Here is an 18,043-nt window from a genome sequence, read left to right as displayed (position 1 = left end):
GCTAACGGTATCATATTATTATTATTATTATTTTTTTTTTTATTTTTTTCCGAAATCGATGGTTCAACTCGGGTCTCAAACATAAATTAAGTTAATACTCCGTCTGTCCCAATATTATTGTCCACAGACAAAAAACATATAGATTAAGAAAACCATTAATTACCACTAACTTTATATAATAAAATGACAATTTTGTCCTTACTTTGCATTTAATGTTTTATTAAATGCTTAGTTGATTAAGTAATAATAAGGGGTATTTTGATAAAAATGTTATTTATTTTGGGACAAACCAAAAAGGAAAGATGGACTGTAATTTTGGGACGAAGAGAATAGTAGTTTAGGAATGTATTGGATTTACTGTTTTTTTTAACAAAAATAAAAAATAAAAATAAAAATAAAAGTAAAGGCTATATATAGAAAGAAGAAATATGTTGATCAACAAAATTGTCAATACCAATAATACCCTAAAATAGAAATGCTCACCATCCACCAAAGCATGTCTATCTCCTTTCGGCTTGAAGCACGTAACGTAACCGCATGTTATTAAAAACTACATTTATTCCACAGACGTCATAGGAATGACCGGATCACATTGGTTAGTATGGGCGGTTTTTGACGCCTACCTTCTTCCCGAAAAGATCTCATTCCAACTCTCTTTCTCTTTCTCTTTCTCCTTCTCTCTCACACACCGCAGACTTAGCATCACTAGTGCTGAAAAAAGTGATCAAAGATACCACCGTCTGCGTTGAATTCCACAATGCCTTACTTTCCATCCATCTTTCTTTAATGCCACGCGATTCAATTGTGTCTTCAGGATTGCTTTATCTTTACCACCATTAACACTAGCTTTTAAGTTTCAATCATCGCACACACACAAGAACATTCGAAAGAATCTTGAGAATTAAGGGGTGTTTCCCAAGACTTCCCATTTTTTAATGTTTTTAGTTGATTCATAGATTGATATTCAAGACTTTCTTGAAGTTGATGGCTTCGTTTTGAAAGGTACCGAATCTTGATTCATACTTCTGTATTACTTCAATTTGAAAATTAGAAGTTTTAGGGAGTACTTATGTGTCTCTACTCCTCTCTAGCTTAAATTGTTATAGCATCATGGTTGATATGGTGGCCGGAAAAGGGTCGTCGTCGACGGTGGCTCTAGGGAGGGGCTCTGTCTTCTTTTATGGCGTCGGTCATATGCTCAATGACATAACAGCTGCGTGCTGGTTTACTTATCTTTTGGTTTTCATGACAGATATCGGATTATCCCCCAGGTGAACACTAAATTAAACTAGAATCTGAATATGTGATAAATAATGATTCGTTTTCAGATTTTTATCGGATTACTTACATGTTATATATTGTGTTGATCCTGTCTTTTCTTCTCAAGGAATGCTGCTATTGTCATGCTTTCTGGTCAGATAGCTGATGGATTCACTACCATTTTCGCTGGCGAACTGGTATCTAATTAGAAAACCAGATAATATAATGTTTTACAAGTTTCCATTTGAAAAAAAAAACATGAAGTTTTCAATATTTGGATGGATATATTGTATAATGAAACTGCTTCATTCAGTTCAAAACTTCATCAAGAAAACAGAATGCTGTGGTTTTCATTCAATGGCTAGTTGTTTCTGTTGATAAAATGTATATACTTAATTTTATCTTTTTTTGTGGGAGAAAACATTGCAATTTTTATCCCATTCACATCAGTCCTATCGGATGCCAAATATAGGACAACTTGTTCTACCATGTCTTGTCCTATGTAGCAAGTGGGCCTTTATGTTCTTGTTTCATGGTAGATTTAATTAGCATCTGTTTGTTTTTTCGATGTTTGTCATAGATAGACAGGTTTGGGCATTTTAAGGTATGGCATGCAGCAGGTTCGATTCTGGTTGCCATTTCGTTCTCTTCTGTATTTGGAGGATGCGTTCCTTGTATTATTTTTGGCAATGAATCTACTTGGTTGCAAACAATTGGTTATAGCTTTTTCGCAGCTGTCTTCAATGTGGGATGGGCTGCTACACAAGTCTCACACATGTAATCTTGTTTCTCTTAAGCTCTTATGTCGTGTCAGATAATTAAATGATGTTTAAAAAGTATTTCAAAAAATGATGTCACATTTTGGGTAATGAAAGTTAGAAATAATGGATTTAGTTTTTTTCATTGAGTTATTTTTATGGGTATAAGTCATTGTGTTATGAACTTGCTAATGGTTGCTCAATTTAGGTCTATGGTGAATTGTATCACCCTTAATTCGACGAGCAGGGTCGTGCTAACTAGTTGTCGGAACGCGTTTTCAATGGTAAGTGAGTTTTATAAGAATAAAAACATTTGATTACCATGAAATGAAATTGTTCTATGATAGGAAGGTAGTGTTATCTTATTCTTTCATAAACATGCACATTCTTGTTAAACTAAATTTGCCTTGGTCCAACTTATAGACCACTCAAATGGCTGAAAATAATATAATCTTTTTTTTTTTCTATCGGAAAACGTGTTTGTAGGTTGCCAACCTCAGTTTATATGCCGTTGCCTTCTTGGTGTTCCACATTTGGCCTTCGAAAACCACGAAAGAAGTTGAGAATCAGGTACTGACATGATTGGACAAGATTGGACTAGATTAGACCAGACAAACTTTCTATATCTATTTTCATTGATGAGGGTGAAAAGGACATTCAGATCTCTTGATTAGACAAGAGATCAAGAGAGAGTCCTTTTGGCCATTTTAGGTGGGACAAAGATTTGTAATTTTTTGTGTCATTGACATTAATTTGGTGTCAGTCTTATGCATGTCAAACAATGTAGAGGCCTTATGTTTCCATATTGTATAACAAAAGGAACCGAAGAGTCTTTCTCGACTTATTGCCCTTTTTTGGATTTCATTATTGTCTCTTAGTATCGTTGGATTGCGTACTCATCAATATTCATTGGATGCTGCTTCGTGGTCGTGTTTCACATTGGGACAAAAGAGCCAAGGTATTTGACCATATGAATTTGTGTACCTAATTTACATATCATATTATATGATCCAGTGGGCTTGAGTGGTTGTGGTTGCTAGAAAAATAACCTTTTACAATCATAACAATGTTCGCAACAATTTCGATATTAAAATCATGAATTTTAGCTTCGAAAGAAAAATGTTTTCATTTTTATATCGGTATGTTCACATCAAACTACTTTGGCTATAAAGCTATTGAGATTTTTGTTGTTTGTAGATTGAAGGAAGACTTTCATGGGGAGCATGGTTATCAAAAGATAGCATGGACTTATTGGTTTAAGAAAGTTTTATACTATCAAGTTGCTCTTGTCTATGTGTTCACTCGGTTAATAACTAATGTTTCACAGGTTCGATATCATTAAGTTGTTCATCTCAAATATCATAACAATCAATATATTTCCAATTTTGGGAAACCATGCATGTTTGAGGTTTATATGCTCTTTCAAGAATCCCGAATTGCATAACTTTGGTTTATCATTGTGGACTATAGGCATTTCTCGCGTTCTATGTCATCAACGATCTAAGAATGGTCCAATCTTCTAAAGCATTGGTACTTATATGAACCTGGTGATTGATCATCACATTTTCTCTTTCACCACAATATATGAATCATGTGATGCTCACTTTTGTCGTATTAAACTGTGTTTTGGTAGATTCCGGCCATGATCTACATTTGCAGCTTCATTGTATCCATTTTACTACAGGTTCCATTTTGAAACTCATTTCTTGATATTATGATTGAAAATTTTGAATTTGGAGACTCAGAGCGGATGCTTTTATTATAAGAATTTGAACCAATGTATTTAGTTTTCTAAAGAAAACAATGAGCAATCTTAATGTTGCATGAATTTTACATTTGAGAAGTACTCGAATGAGTCTCCAATGTCAAAGATTCTTGATTTATGATCGACACATGTTGACTTTCGAGAGTCAAAGCCTATGCTTTTGATTTTTACCAGGTACATGTAATTTTTTAAGAATAAGATTTATGTATCCCTTTTGAACTTCATAAGAAATGACGCGACGCGAAATCTTGATGCTAATTTAGAAACGTATTTTCACATGAATCTTACATTTGTTATGTAGATGATTTGACTCTGAAATGTCAAAGATTCTTAATTTACGATTGATATATTTTGACTTTCTAAGAGTCAAAGTATATGCTTTTAGATCAGAAATTTGAGCCGGTGTATTAGATTTGAAGAAAACTAACCATACCCATAATGAAAAATCTTGATGTTTATTTTTTCACATGAAATTTACATTTGAGAATACTTGGGTTGACTCTACAATGTCAAAGATTCTTGATTTACATGATCTACAGTTTGGAATTCCAAAGTCAAAGGATGAATTTTAGCATTTAAATTTTAATCTGTCAATTTAGTTTTTCTAAGGAAAACTAACCATACCTATAACTTCACAATAAACGACATAATGAGAAATCTCGAAGTTAATTTAGAACTATAATTCACCCGTATTTAACATTTATGAATTGAAGTACTTGGTTTGACTCTACAAAGTCAAAGATTCTTAAATCTTGACTCAAACACGTAATATCTAGGAGCTCACATGGACTGGTCAACGCCTGAAAGTCTTCTTTTCGGTTGGAGGTGTTTTGTGGATACTTTGTGGTTCAACAATTTTCTTTATGCCAAGCAACACGAAGAAGATGATGTACTTACTTTCATTAGTCATCGGCATTGCAAATGCTCTAATAACTGTATACCACTTTTCATGCTATATATATCTTCTCCGAATATTATTTATTTAAAACTTTATTTAATCAATAATCATATGTCACATGATAGGTTACTGGGGTAAGCATGCAAAGCTATCTTGTTGGTGAAGATGTCAAAGGCTGTGCTTTTGTTTATGGATCATTGAGTTTCCTTGAGAAGATGTCATGCGGCTTTGCTTTATGGGCACTTGAATCGTATCAAAGTAAGGCCTTGTTGTTTTTTTTTTTTTTTTTTTTTTCTTTTTTGACTTAATTCGTCCTAACTTTTTACAAATTTTCCATAATTTATTATTTTTCTTCCATTTCCTCACAAGTGTTGTTGATTTAACAGTTTTTTTTTTTTAAAATATCTTTTATCCTGACAATACTTGGTGGGAAAGAAGAAACAAGACCCTAAGTACCTTGTACTAAAAAAGAACAAAAAGGATGTACTTTGCCAAATCTTGAGGAATACTTGCAAAAACCCATATTAGATGTTAAACAAATGTCCATCTTTGAATCAAATGATGGTGAATTTTAATTAGTAATCAGTGAATCCAAGATCAATTTAAAATAAAAAATTCAAAACTATCGGTTCTTGATGATAGTGTTTATGTTGCAGACACCTCTCAACCACTAAAGGAATGCAATCCTATGTATTCATGTTTTTCGGTTTCAAGATATGGATTTGGTCTTGTGCCTGCAATTTGTGCAGTTGCCGGAGTGGTTGTGACATGTACCATGAAGCTCGAGAGGCCCCGTTTAAGACCTTTGAAGGTGCCTCTCTTGGAATAGCTCTCATAATTCTTCTTCTTCTTCTTCTTCTTCTTCTGGTGTTAAAGCTGATTGAAGTTATGAATTTACGTCGATTGATACGATCTTGATTGGAAATGAAGGGTGGATTCTTGGAAATGTGAGCTATGAAAGCAAAGTATACGGAGTTGTGTATTAAATCGTCCAAGTAAACATTTATATTGGATAAAGGTTATATTAACAAACATGATTTTTTAGGTTATTTCTAAGAAAAACAAATTATTTTCACTTTGTCTTAAATTATTATAATTATTATTATAATCTAAACTTATTCATTTATGATTATGGAAATCAACCATACACTAGAGGGTGAAAAATATCATTATTCATTTTAGGATTATAGAATAATAATAAAGTGGAAAATATCATTTTTCATTTATCATTACAATATGCTAGTTACTATTTGTATTATAAGTTCTTTTATTATTTTTGATAATAGAAAAAATAGTTAATTACTACATAGTAATTTTTCTAAACTTATTCATTTATGATTATGGAATTTAACCATATACTTGAAAAATATTGTTATTCATTTATGATTATAGAATAATAATAAAGTGAAAAATATCTTTATTCATTTATCATTATAGTAATTTTTCATCCTTGATCTATTTATATATTAATTAAAGTTATGGTTAATCAAAAAAATAAAAAATTATAGTATAATAATTAATATTTGTATTATAAGTTATGTTCTTAATTTTGATAATAGAAAAAATAGTTAATGACTACATAGTAATTTTCTTTTGTATTATTCATTTATGATGAGATATATAGTCTAGTATTCATCAAATGTGTTTTATTTATTTGTGATTATGATTGTATTGAAATTTTTAATCTCTAAATTGGGTTCAACTTATACAACGAGATTAATATATGATTATAAATATGTTCTATTCATGAATGATTAAAAATCTTTGGATGATATAAGTATTATCTCATCACTAAGCAAGACTACAATGCTGATAATCAACTTTCAATACCAACTTTGTTTGGGCAACACTATCCTAATTTAGTGTATATTTTTAACACAAAGTAATAGGTATTCTTGTAACAGTCGTTTTCCAGAATGGATAAGCTAAGGGCTTAATAGGATCAAAGATGGGGGTTTTTGGTGAAAAACCCTATGCTACGGTGTGGAGCATGGATGACCGAGAGGTGGCATGTCTTTCATGAAACACGCATTTTTGGTGGGCATCACGACGTTGCAAAAGGGTTGTCACGATGTGGTGGTTGTTGCAAACCACCAACATTTTTTTGGGTTTCTTCCGTATTTAAAGTCTTTAACTTAGAGTGTATGGCATCCTCTTCAGCCTCCAACCATCCATTGAAGCTTTTGGAGCTCATTTTGCAAGTTGTGGTGATTTTGAAGGAAGAAGGAAGAAGCTTGGTGCATAGATCCAACAAGCAAACCATTCCCATCCTTGTGTTCATCTTATAGACTTTTTGTAAGTCCTTGAGATCTCATCTTGTTGGTTTCTTCTTTATAGATCTAGTCCACTTTAGCTTATTTTGGTTCTTAGTTTTGGTTGGAGTTGTTGACACTAGTACAAAGATGGGCTTCCGTTACATGAGAAATGAGTGACTATATGTTAATCAACTTTTAGGAGATAGAAAGGGAGAATGAATCTTTTCTAAGAGGGAATCAGTAGCTAGGATTTGAGCCTTAACAATTTATTTATAGGCAGCATATAAATCCTTAAGCAATTCAAATTCTCTAAGATAATCCTTACCTTATTCAAAACCTGCCTTATCCCTATCCAAGGGACATCAGAACCGTCCCCTACCATCTTGCATCAGTTTCTTGAATATTAAAATTAATCTCTAGTATTTAATTAATAGTTAACCTTTTAATTAATTAAAACAATTTAATTAATTGCAAAATAATTTTCATTTAAGTTATTAATCACTAAATAAATTAATAACTTATTTTTCTCTATGTTGTTATTGTTAATCATGTTATGAGGCCAACCGAAAAGGACTCATTTGTTATTAGAAATATTATCAAATAGTTAATGACCTTGGACACTATTTCTAACAAACACAAGTAACACAAAAGAAAAATTAAACATATTAAGGGCACCCAAATAATATGACAACATCATGCCATTGATCTATGACTTAAGGTCACTCCTACAAGTCCGAACACAATCTCTTTTAAAGGACCTCTCTATACTACATGCCTACTAATAGGAGTGATGAACTATCACCCCGACTTATTAAAATGAGACTTATTATCCATACACTAATTAGGATAGACACTAATACCCATGATGAGGGAAACAATTTCCTACTAACCTAGAAAAAGTGGTCCTTCCATTTCTTAATGGAATCAGGCAAGTTTGTGATAATCTTTGAAACCCATGGGTGGTGTCAAAATGTATACCAATCCTTACTAGTCTTCGCCTAACTATTAAACATTAGGATAAAATTTCAAACTACGACACAACAGATCTAAGGCAACGATCTTCCTAACCGTATTAGGATTAAATTAAACAATGTGAAATTGGCAATGGCCTAAAAAGCGAAGAACAAAGTAAGCCATGGTTAAACATAAACAAATCTCTTGTGGTGGCTCGTCAAGGATTAGAGGTTGAATATTGGGAACTTAAACAACACTATTATTGTCAATATGATACTTCAACACTACGTGTTCAACCTACGCCATCAACATAATCAAAACAACCAATGTTGCTATACCTTGGTTGTCCGATATAGCAACACAACAACAATATCATAACAACAAAGGCTGAAGAAAAGAAAAAGGAAATAAAAAGGAATAGATGCATCAAACGAGTGCCACTATTTATAAGGGACAAAAAAATTAAACAAATAGAGAAAAGGGAGTAATGATGGATTCAAGGCTCAAGGTAAGAGAAAAAAGTCGAGTATGTCTTGTAACATATAAACTCTAACATCTTAAATTTCAAATAAAAATTTTGATTTTTAGTATAGAGAAAACCACCCCAATTTCATTCACAATATAGATAAATACAAATCTATAAGTTTGGCAATTCCAAAAACCAATATCATAGTACAAAATAGAAAGTCATATAGTGCAGAAATCTCTAATGGATGCAATGCAATCAAGCCGCACCCTTACCCTTGATGTCATAACAATTTGAAACATTTTTAAGCTTACAACTTAAGGCAAAAATCTTAGTGAGTTCCCCAAGATAATACATACAAAAAATAACAGGCCCAACCAACGGTCTATTACAACTAAGCGGCCCCAGCCCAACGGCCTATTTCAACAAAGTAGGCCTAGCCTAATGGTCTATTTCAACTAAGTGGGCCTAGCCTCATGGTCTATTTCAAACAAACGGGCCAAGCCTAACAAGCATACAAGTATACTTGCAAGAGTCATAAACAAAATAATCATACCATGACACTTAGTGTCCTACACAGTATAATGAGAAAACTCACTTGAATCCTAGAGTTGAGTCCGACTACCTGAATTCCTAAAGAATCAGCTACATGAACTGCCTAAACAAATCCCAAGCTAAGCCTCAGCCTATAACTCAAAACCTTCAAGTTTGACACCAAAGTCAAACTGGTCAAAAAGCCAAAGGTCAAAGTGAACGACCACCATGCCGCAATTGGTCCTTGGTCACACCATGGTTACTAAAAGCCAAAACACTCACGATTTCTCATTGCAACCCGCACTGGGACACCTAGGTCACCATACCGTAGTTTATATTATTTAGCCAACTTTTAAATAGGTCTTAATCCATTAAGACTAGGGCTTTAGACTTCCAGAACACATCAAAATATGGAGTAAATGGATAAAGTTTCCAACTTTATCCATTGACATGCAGTGAACCACCTTAACTCCAAACCTAGATCTAGATCAAGCTCGTAATACACCTAGAATGTTCCATGGTCCAAATGAAAGATAACAACTTGAGTCGTTGGGTTTTTATTCAAAATTGTTTAAAAAACATAAACAATGTAGCGGAAGACTTAAGATTTGAAGAAAAATAAAACTAGTTTTATTACCACCAAGGATCATTTTGCAAGACTTAGAAAGATTAAAACAACCATAGAAGAGAAAGCATAAAAACCTCTAAAGACTTTGATCTTCATGGGATGTTAGAAGTTGATGAAGATGAAATTAAGCTCTAAATTAAGAGCTCCCAAGAAGTATCCACCAAGCAAGAGTAGAACCATCAAAACATACTAGTATATACTTGTATTATCTGTTCATAAGCCTTAGAAGTATATACAAAATATACATTGTAAGGTGAAGCAACTAAAAGACTATTTTCTAGCATCAAATGCAAGAGAAATGAGGAGAATAAGAGCTTATTTCTTCAAAATTTGGCAGGCCCAAAGAGAGCAAAAGAGCTCTCGACCATAAGGTCAAAAAAAGAGAAAAAGAAGTGCAAGAAGTGTCTTCCAACCCTCCATACTCTAGCTTATATCCTTAGACCAAAAGGTAAAAGTAAAAGCATGTCTCTTACATACATGGAACAAATAATAAACAAATAAAAGAACATGTCTCTTACAAGCATGGTGTAGCTTATTAAACAATTTAAAACAACCCTTTTGTCACATCTTTTACTTTATATAACTATATATATATATATATATATATATATATATATATATATATAAATATTAATCTAATATATATATATATATATATATATATATATATATATATATATATATATAAGGCTATTATTTATATAATTGATTTTTAATATATATGTATAAAACATATAACTAGTGTCATATATATATAAGGCTATTATGATAAGTTGTTATCTACTCAATAAATACTATTTCCATAAATAATAAATTCCCAATTAGAAAAATATTATTTCCATGAAATAATAATTTTCTAATTAAATACAAGTGTTGATATATTTATTAATAATCAAATCATGCTAATAAATAATCAATTGATAGTAACTTGCTATAAGTTATAACCTTATAGGATCACATATTATTAACAATATCATTCTATAATGACTCTTGGACATACAAGATCTTTCAGATGAAAGATAAAAACTTCAGTCTTGCATTCCCAAGTGTCTAGAAGACCCCAAAAACTCAAGCTTTATGCCTGGAGTTTGCTAAACTCCACCTAGGGGTGTGCAAAAAAACTGCAAAACCGAACCAATCCGGTCGATCCGAAACCGAAAAAAACAGAAACCGAAAAAACCGAGTATATACGGGTCGGTTTCGGTTTGGATATTCAGATACCCGTGGATACCCGAACCGAACCGTATTATATTATTTATATGTATATATATTATTTCTATTATGTAATATAATAAAAGAATATAGAGTTTAATTACAAATTTGTTACAATCCATTCCAAATGGCCCAAATGGCACTCGATCTGTAGTCTGTACTCATTCTCTTGCTTAGGGAAACAATTCAAGCAGCAAGCCAGCAAGCCAGCAAGTCCGCAACAAATCAACAATCACACGATAATCGGCCAATCGGCCATCGTTCCTTGACCTTCGAACTTCCAGTCTTCCACTCACTCATACACTCACACTATTCTTCATCGTCTCGCTGGAATTCCACCATTGCCCTCGTTAGCGACGTCGTTGTCATAGGAGCTCGAGAGTCGCGATTCGAAAAGGCAGAAGCAGCCACGACAGCCAGCTTACATCGATGTCAAAGCAGTCATCGGCCTCTTACTTGGTTCGATTTCTCATTTTTTTCTTCGTCAAATTGTTCGTACCTGCATCACTTCTCGTATTCTCGACATTACCCCTTCTGTTTTATCTTATTTCACAAACAGCAAACCTTCAAAATCCTTAAGTCAAAGCTAATTTATTGTTTAATATTCATGGATTTAAGTAATATTACTAAGGACCATGTGACGAACATGGCTCTCATTTTCTCATTGGATCATCTATCCCATATTTCACAAATTTTTGGTATCTGATTGAGTTATTGACTATCTGTTTACTGTTATAGTCTTATAGATTATTTATTGTATCAATGTATGCATGTATGCCTGTAATCTGTATGGTATCTGATATATGTCTATATTTGAACTCCATCAAAAAATAGTTTTTTTCTGACTTGTTTGGGACTATGACTTATTGATTTTCAGAAAAAAAAAAAATTGGCTGAAATGGAGGTTGATGTTGATTCTTTACCAACACAACAATGTGGAAGTTCAAATGCAAATGTTAATCCTTCACCTACAACAGAAAATGCCAAGAAAGTGGATGAAGGGAAAAAGACTGAAAAGAGAAAGCAAAAAGCGGATACTTCCGAAGCATGGCAACATTTTACTAGAGATCCTAATGATGCTGATTACTCCATTTGTAAGCATTGTACTAGACGATTGCATTGTCCTAGTATGAATGGAACTAAATCTATGCAGAATCATACAACACGTTGCACTAAGAACCCCGATAACATTGACAAAAAACAAAAGCTATTGATGTTTCAAAACCAAGCTTCTATACAAGATAACGGAGAAAGCATATCTACATTTGTCCCTTGGAAATTTGACCAAGCCAAGTGTAGATATCTGTGTGCTAGAATGATCATTATTGAAGAATTACCTTTCAAAGTTGTCAAACATGAAGGGTTCTGTGACCTTGTGACCATGTTGCAACCACAATTTCAAATCCCTTCAAGAACCACTATTACTAATGATTGTTTGGAGATATACAAGTCAGAAGCGGAAAAGTTGAAGAAGTATTTTGCTAAGAACAGACAACGAGTTTCTTTAACAACCGATCTGTGGACTTCTAGGCAAAATCTTAGTTACATGTGTTTGACAGCTCATTTTATTGATAAATACTGGACCATTCACAAAAGAATAATAAACTTTTGTCCTGTTTCTGGTCATTCTGGTGAGATAATTGGAAAATATGTGGAGAAGAACTTACTTGATTCGGGAATTGACAAGGTTTTCACAGTTACAGTTGACAATGCTAGTTCAAATGACCTTTGTATTTGATACCTAAAAAGAAGATTGAATGTATGAAAGCATAGTGTGTTGGATAGTCAACATTTGCATATGAGATGTTGTGCCCATATCTTGAGTCTTGTTGTTAAAGAAGGTTTAAAATATGTAGACACAAGTATTTCCCGAATTCGATTAGTTGTGAAATATGTGAGGTCTTCTCCAGCTAGGCTTCAACGCTTTATGGGATGTGTTGAGAAAATGAAAATTGAGAGTAAAAGCCTTGTTTCTCTTGATGTTGAAACAAGGTGGAATTCAACATACTTGATGCTAGAAAGTGCCATCAAGTTTCAAGATGCTTTTGATTTATTAGAGGGGCAAGATAGTAAGTACAGGTCCGAGCTTTTATCATTGAAGGGGCTACCCAATGAAGAGGATTGGGAGCATGTTAGGTGTATGTTACCTTTCTTGAGAGGTTTTTATACATATACTTTGCGTATTTATGGCTCTTTGTATGTAACTAGCAACAATTACTTTCATGAAGTCTTTGGAATTGGGGCAATGATAAAAAAAAAGATTATAACAAGTGATGATGGTTTTAAAAAGATGGTTGCTAAAATGAAGGAGAAATATGATATAAGTATTGGAGCAATTCATCAAACATAAATGTGTTTTTATTTATTGCTCCAATTCTAGATCCACGATACAAGTTAGGTTATGTTTCCTTCATTATTAGCCAAACTTATGATGAAGAAAAAGCCAAAAATTTGTGTGGTCACGTAGAGAAAGTATTGCGAGATTTGTATGCTCATTACTCACATGAAGTTGGAGTTATTAATGAAAATCCGACAAGTTGCTCCGAAAATGTTGAAGAAGAAATTGTTATTGATGTTGATGATGATCCGACAAGTTTTTTGAACAACCAATACAAAAGATTGTTGGAAGAGAACTCAAGTGCTATAGGTAATTTACAAGCTATCTTTCTTTTATTTTTGTTATTTATACTTACATAATTGATTTTTTATTGTAATATTTTTTGATAATTATAGTTGCAAAGTGTGTGTTGGATTGGTATTTGGGTGAGCAATGTGAGTCTTTGGACAACAAGTTCGATTTACTTACTTGGTGGAAGAAAAATCAAGCAAGGTTTCCTATCATCGCGGCAATTGCTAGGGATGTTTTGGCAATTCCTGCCTAAACTGTAGCCTCAGAATCTTCATTTTGTACTGGGGGACGCGTTCTTGATGCATTTCATAGGTCATTGACCCCAAAAACGGTGGAAGCATTGATATGTTGTCAAAATTGGCTTAGGTCCAAAAATGTTCCTATTCATATTGAGGAAAGTTTTGAAGCTCTTGAAAATTATGAAGCTGGTATGACTTTGCTTTTTTTAAGTTTTATAGTTTCATGTTTTATAAAAATTAATGTATAATTTATGTTGTTTCAGAAGTGAAAGACGTGCCTCAAGCTATATCCGCCCTTACTGTGGATGATTAAAGTTTTAAGATGGTAAAATTTTGTATTTAACTATTTTTTTTGTGCTTTAAAGTGTTGTTTATATGCAGTTTATTTTTTATAGATTTTATTGTTGCTTTCTACACATTTGATAGTTGTTTTGTGTGGTTTTTGAGCTGTTTTGTACAGTTTTTTTGTGCTATTTTATGCAGTTTTTTAATGTTGTTTTTGTATAGTTTTTTTTGGTGCTTTTGTGTGTAGTTTTTTAATGTTGTTTTGGGCAGATTTTTGGGGCTGTTTTGTGCAGTTTTTGATGTTGTTTTGTGCAGTTTTTGGTATAGTTTTGTGCGGTCTTTGTACTATTTTATAGGTCCTTAGTTCATGTTAGAAGTGTTCTAGACTTGATTCCAAGGCTTTGGAAGGGATTAGGGCTCATTTGGACCCTTAAATAGAGTTTACGGCCCAAGGAGGTTCCTTGGCCATAAACTCCTTTTTGATCTAGTTTTATTGATGACTTCTAAGTGTAAACTAGTTGATTCAAGTATACAATAAGCTAAGACAAGAGTACTTACAATGTAGAAGCTTGAAAGGGTGCTTAAGGATCAAGAACACTAGTGTGTGTTCTTGGTGTTCTTGATGAAATGAATAATGCTTGAAGATCTAAGAAAAGAGGATGATTTCATGGATGAAATCATGTAAGATCACTAGATGATGAAGTATATCAACTAATCAAGGAAGAAAACACTTAATAAGTTGAAGATCAAGAAGGAAAATCGGATGATCCTTGAGAGAGAATGGCTTCTTGGTTTGAAAATGGTATAAAGTGAATAAAATGACTAAGTGTCATATTTATACTCCTTAGAATTTACAGCCGTAAACTCCATGTTTAGGCCGTAAACTCCAAACTGTTGGAGTTTTGGGACTTAAATGTTGCAAAACTAACTCTAAAGAATACTTACTATGTTTACCTCTTGAAGTACTAGGCTTTAGAACACTCAAACCGACTCTAAACAGCTTAAAAGTTAGCAGAAACAATGCTGACTTCTATTGAAGTGAATGGTTGTACATGATAGAAATTTCGAGCTGTCACACATAAAGTGTTTTAAGTTGCAAGTACCAATGAGTTTTATGTGAAATTTTGCAAGTACAATTATTTTGTAACCTAAAAATCCCAATAGCTCTCACATCAAGGTGAATTCTGACCTTTTTACCAATATCGAAGTCTTGTTACCTAATGAAATATTGTCACCTATACCATCAAACGTGTTGTCACCAAAGTATGATATTACCGCTACTACCATTCGATGGCTCCATTTCTGAAGTTTCTCAAGATGTGATCAATTCTCACTTTTGAGGAACAACACATGCTCCAAAATCAAATTCGGTTAGTTCATATGGATCATTTTGACAACTCTTATTCTCCTACTGCTCTCAATGTTAATCATAATAACTAGGGGTTGAATTATACTTGGAAAAATTACCATCAAAACAGAGGGATATGTTGTGGTCGGCATGGTAGCAAAGTTGTTTGTTCTGATGGAAGGGACAATGGTTGGCAGCATCGTCAAGGTGATACCCACTCTCCAATGTTCTTTGATAGTGGATGAGGGGATGGTACTACCATGTGACATCCCCAATTTCTCGGCCAGAAAAGACCGGTTTGTTTATGCTTTATTTTAAAATCAGAGTAATCGTTTAAAGAAAACGGTTGCGGAATTTGTTCCCAAAACAAAATATGATAAAATTTATCAAAACGTTTCTCAAAGAGAATGTATTTTCATTAAATAATAAAACCTCGGGATGTCATGTTCCGATACAGACCAAAAGCATAAACAATATAAAATAGACCTTACAACAGTTATTTGTAACGACTGATCTATAATCCAAAATCTCTCATCAAGTCCACCAATTTATACTCTTGTGTCATTACCTGTAATGCAAAGAAAACTGAGTGGGTCAGGCTTGGGAGCCTGGTGAGCATGTAGGGTTGTCAACCCACAATAATACATTTATTATATTGAATTATCAAACAATCAACCCAAATACTCATTCCCATTATCTCCTTTATTTCTTAAGGATTTACCCTAAGAATCAACTATCCTTTATCCATTTATTCCTAAGGATTGACCTAAGGAATTGACACAAAGTCCACCACTGCCAAGGTCCACAAATTACGATTGGTAAACACTTAGTTCAACATACTTAACAAACACCTAGTTCTAACACTCCTAGTGAACCATTAATTCAAAACATCTGGTGAATACTTAGTTCTAAAACACTTAGTGAACACACTCAGTTCAACAACACCAAGTGAACACATCTAGTTCAAAAATACTTAATGAACACATTGAGTCCAAAAATACCAAGTGAACACATAGAGTTTGGAAATAACTAATGAACACATTGAGTTCAAACACCAAGTGAACACGTAGAGTTCAAAAATACCTAATGAACACATTGAGTTCTAAAATACTTAATGAACACATATAGTTCAAAATACCTAATGAACACATTGAGTTCAAGGACACCAAGTGAACACATATAGTTCAAAATACCTGATGAACACATTGAGTTCAAAACACCTATTATTTCGTCTCACATCAACTATTTCATCTACCCATGTTCTACCCAACATATTTGTAGATGCAAACACATATAAAGTTTAAATCTTTTAAAACATGTATAACACATTATTTCAACATTTATCTCAAGTAAACAAACAATGTATAAACACCTAGCACATACTTCATAGCAAATACTTTATATTTATGCGGTAGAAGAAAGTGAATATACATTCACACATATAACAACAAAATATACACATAACACGTATTTCGTATAAAATACTTCGTATTTATGCGTTAGAAGAAAGTAACCACACACTCACTTGATCAGAAGATGATCGGACAGCACTACAGCTCTAAGAGTAGTATTCTTCGGTGAAACCGGGATATCTTCACACACCGGGTTTCTCGCGGGCAGAGCTTCGGCTCGGAAACTCTTTTCTTCTCGGGATCTTCGGGGCTTCGGGACTCGCTTCGGGTCTCGGGGTTGATACTGGGGCTTCGGGATATTTCTTGCATGCAAATCGAGGTAAAACGGGAGAGAGAGAAGAGAGAATGAGCAACCAAACTCGGCTGACCCTTCAAATCTATTTATAGGGCAAATTTGGCCCTTGCCACGTCGTGGCAACCTTTTTCCACGTCGTGGGCTTGGTCGTCACTGCATGCGTCATCCCAAGTTGCATCTGGGGCTTGCCACGTTGTGGTCTCTGGCAGTTTTGGGGTTTCGCGCCCCGAACTTCAGAAATTCATAACTTTCGCATACGAACTCCGTTTTCGACGTTCTTTATATCGCCGCGAAGGTGAGATTATGCTCTACAACTCTCGTTTAGACTCCATTGGCTAATTTTGACTTTATTTTTAATATATTATAATTATATTACTTATATATTATTTTTAGTAGGCCGGGACAGGAAAACTCCGTTATAAACTCATAACTCCTTCATCTGACGTCCGTTTTCGTCTGTCTTTCCGTCGTTGCACTACTATCGATGAGATATTCAATTCTCATTTAGATCACTAAGGATAGATATCTATCAACCTTAAATTCACTATTTACGTCGCGCTGGGTCGTGTCGGTTCTGTCGCAAAACTTCGACAGGTCATAACTTCTTCGTTATAACTCGGATTTTGGCGTTCTTTATATGAACGGAAACCCTGTGACATATACTACAACTTGGTTAAGATTAATCCTTATAAATAATATTCCATAAAAAAGTCATTTTTGATGCTTATCGTCTCTAAGTTGACTAACCCTGATCTACGGGCGTTACATACCAGCTGACTGCTCCTTATATTCCCTCATTCTAGCAACAATAGTGTCCAAAAGATGCTTATTGTGGGGTGCTTCTATCTCCAAATCTACTAACCCAATAGCCTATCAACACTCATCAACAACAATGACAAACATGTTTCCTGCGCCAACGGCCCAACAACAGTAGGCTTTTATTTTCGGATAGCCCAACATCTGGAAATGGTATAATTTTTGTAACAACGTGAAAATTTAACACAATTTTTTTTAAATGCATACTCTTCATAACATATCTTATAAAAATCTATTTTATTCAATTACAAATCACAATTCAATTATTAATCCAGGATCCTCTTAACTC

At 33.6% G+C, this 18,043-nt stretch overlaps 1 protein-coding gene across 1 annotated transcript; it reads left to right on the top strand.

The window, feature by feature from the left end:
* Positions 1 to 534: 534 nt before the first annotated feature.
* On the top strand, positions 535 to 5,807 carry LOC145061781 (uncharacterized). The gene is made up of 13 exons (XM_079009343.1): positions 535 to 1,002; positions 1,092 to 1,271; positions 1,388 to 1,457; positions 1,841 to 2,037; positions 2,227 to 2,302; positions 2,505 to 2,588; positions 2,897 to 2,976; positions 3,216 to 3,345; positions 3,489 to 3,548; positions 3,652 to 3,702; positions 4,560 to 4,718; positions 4,807 to 4,939; positions 5,338 to 5,807. Exons 2-13 carry the CDS (start codon positions 1,111 to 1,113, stop codon positions 5,508 to 5,510), a joined length of 1,374 nt encoding a protein of 457 aa, XP_078865469.1. The 5' UTR covers positions 535 to 1,002; positions 1,092 to 1,110; the 3' UTR covers positions 5,511 to 5,807.
* Positions 5,808 to 18,043: the final 12,236 nt, after the last annotated feature.

This window comes from Lactuca serriola, chromosome 7, assembly GCF_051521515.1.
Source record: "Lactuca serriola cultivar US96UC23 chromosome 7, Lser_US96UC23_V15, whole genome shotgun sequence".
NCBI lineage: Eukaryota > Viridiplantae > Streptophyta > Magnoliopsida > Asterales > Asteraceae > Lactuca > Lactuca serriola.
Note: the sequence above shows the minus strand (reverse complement) of the source record. Positions and strands in the feature narration are given on the sequence as shown.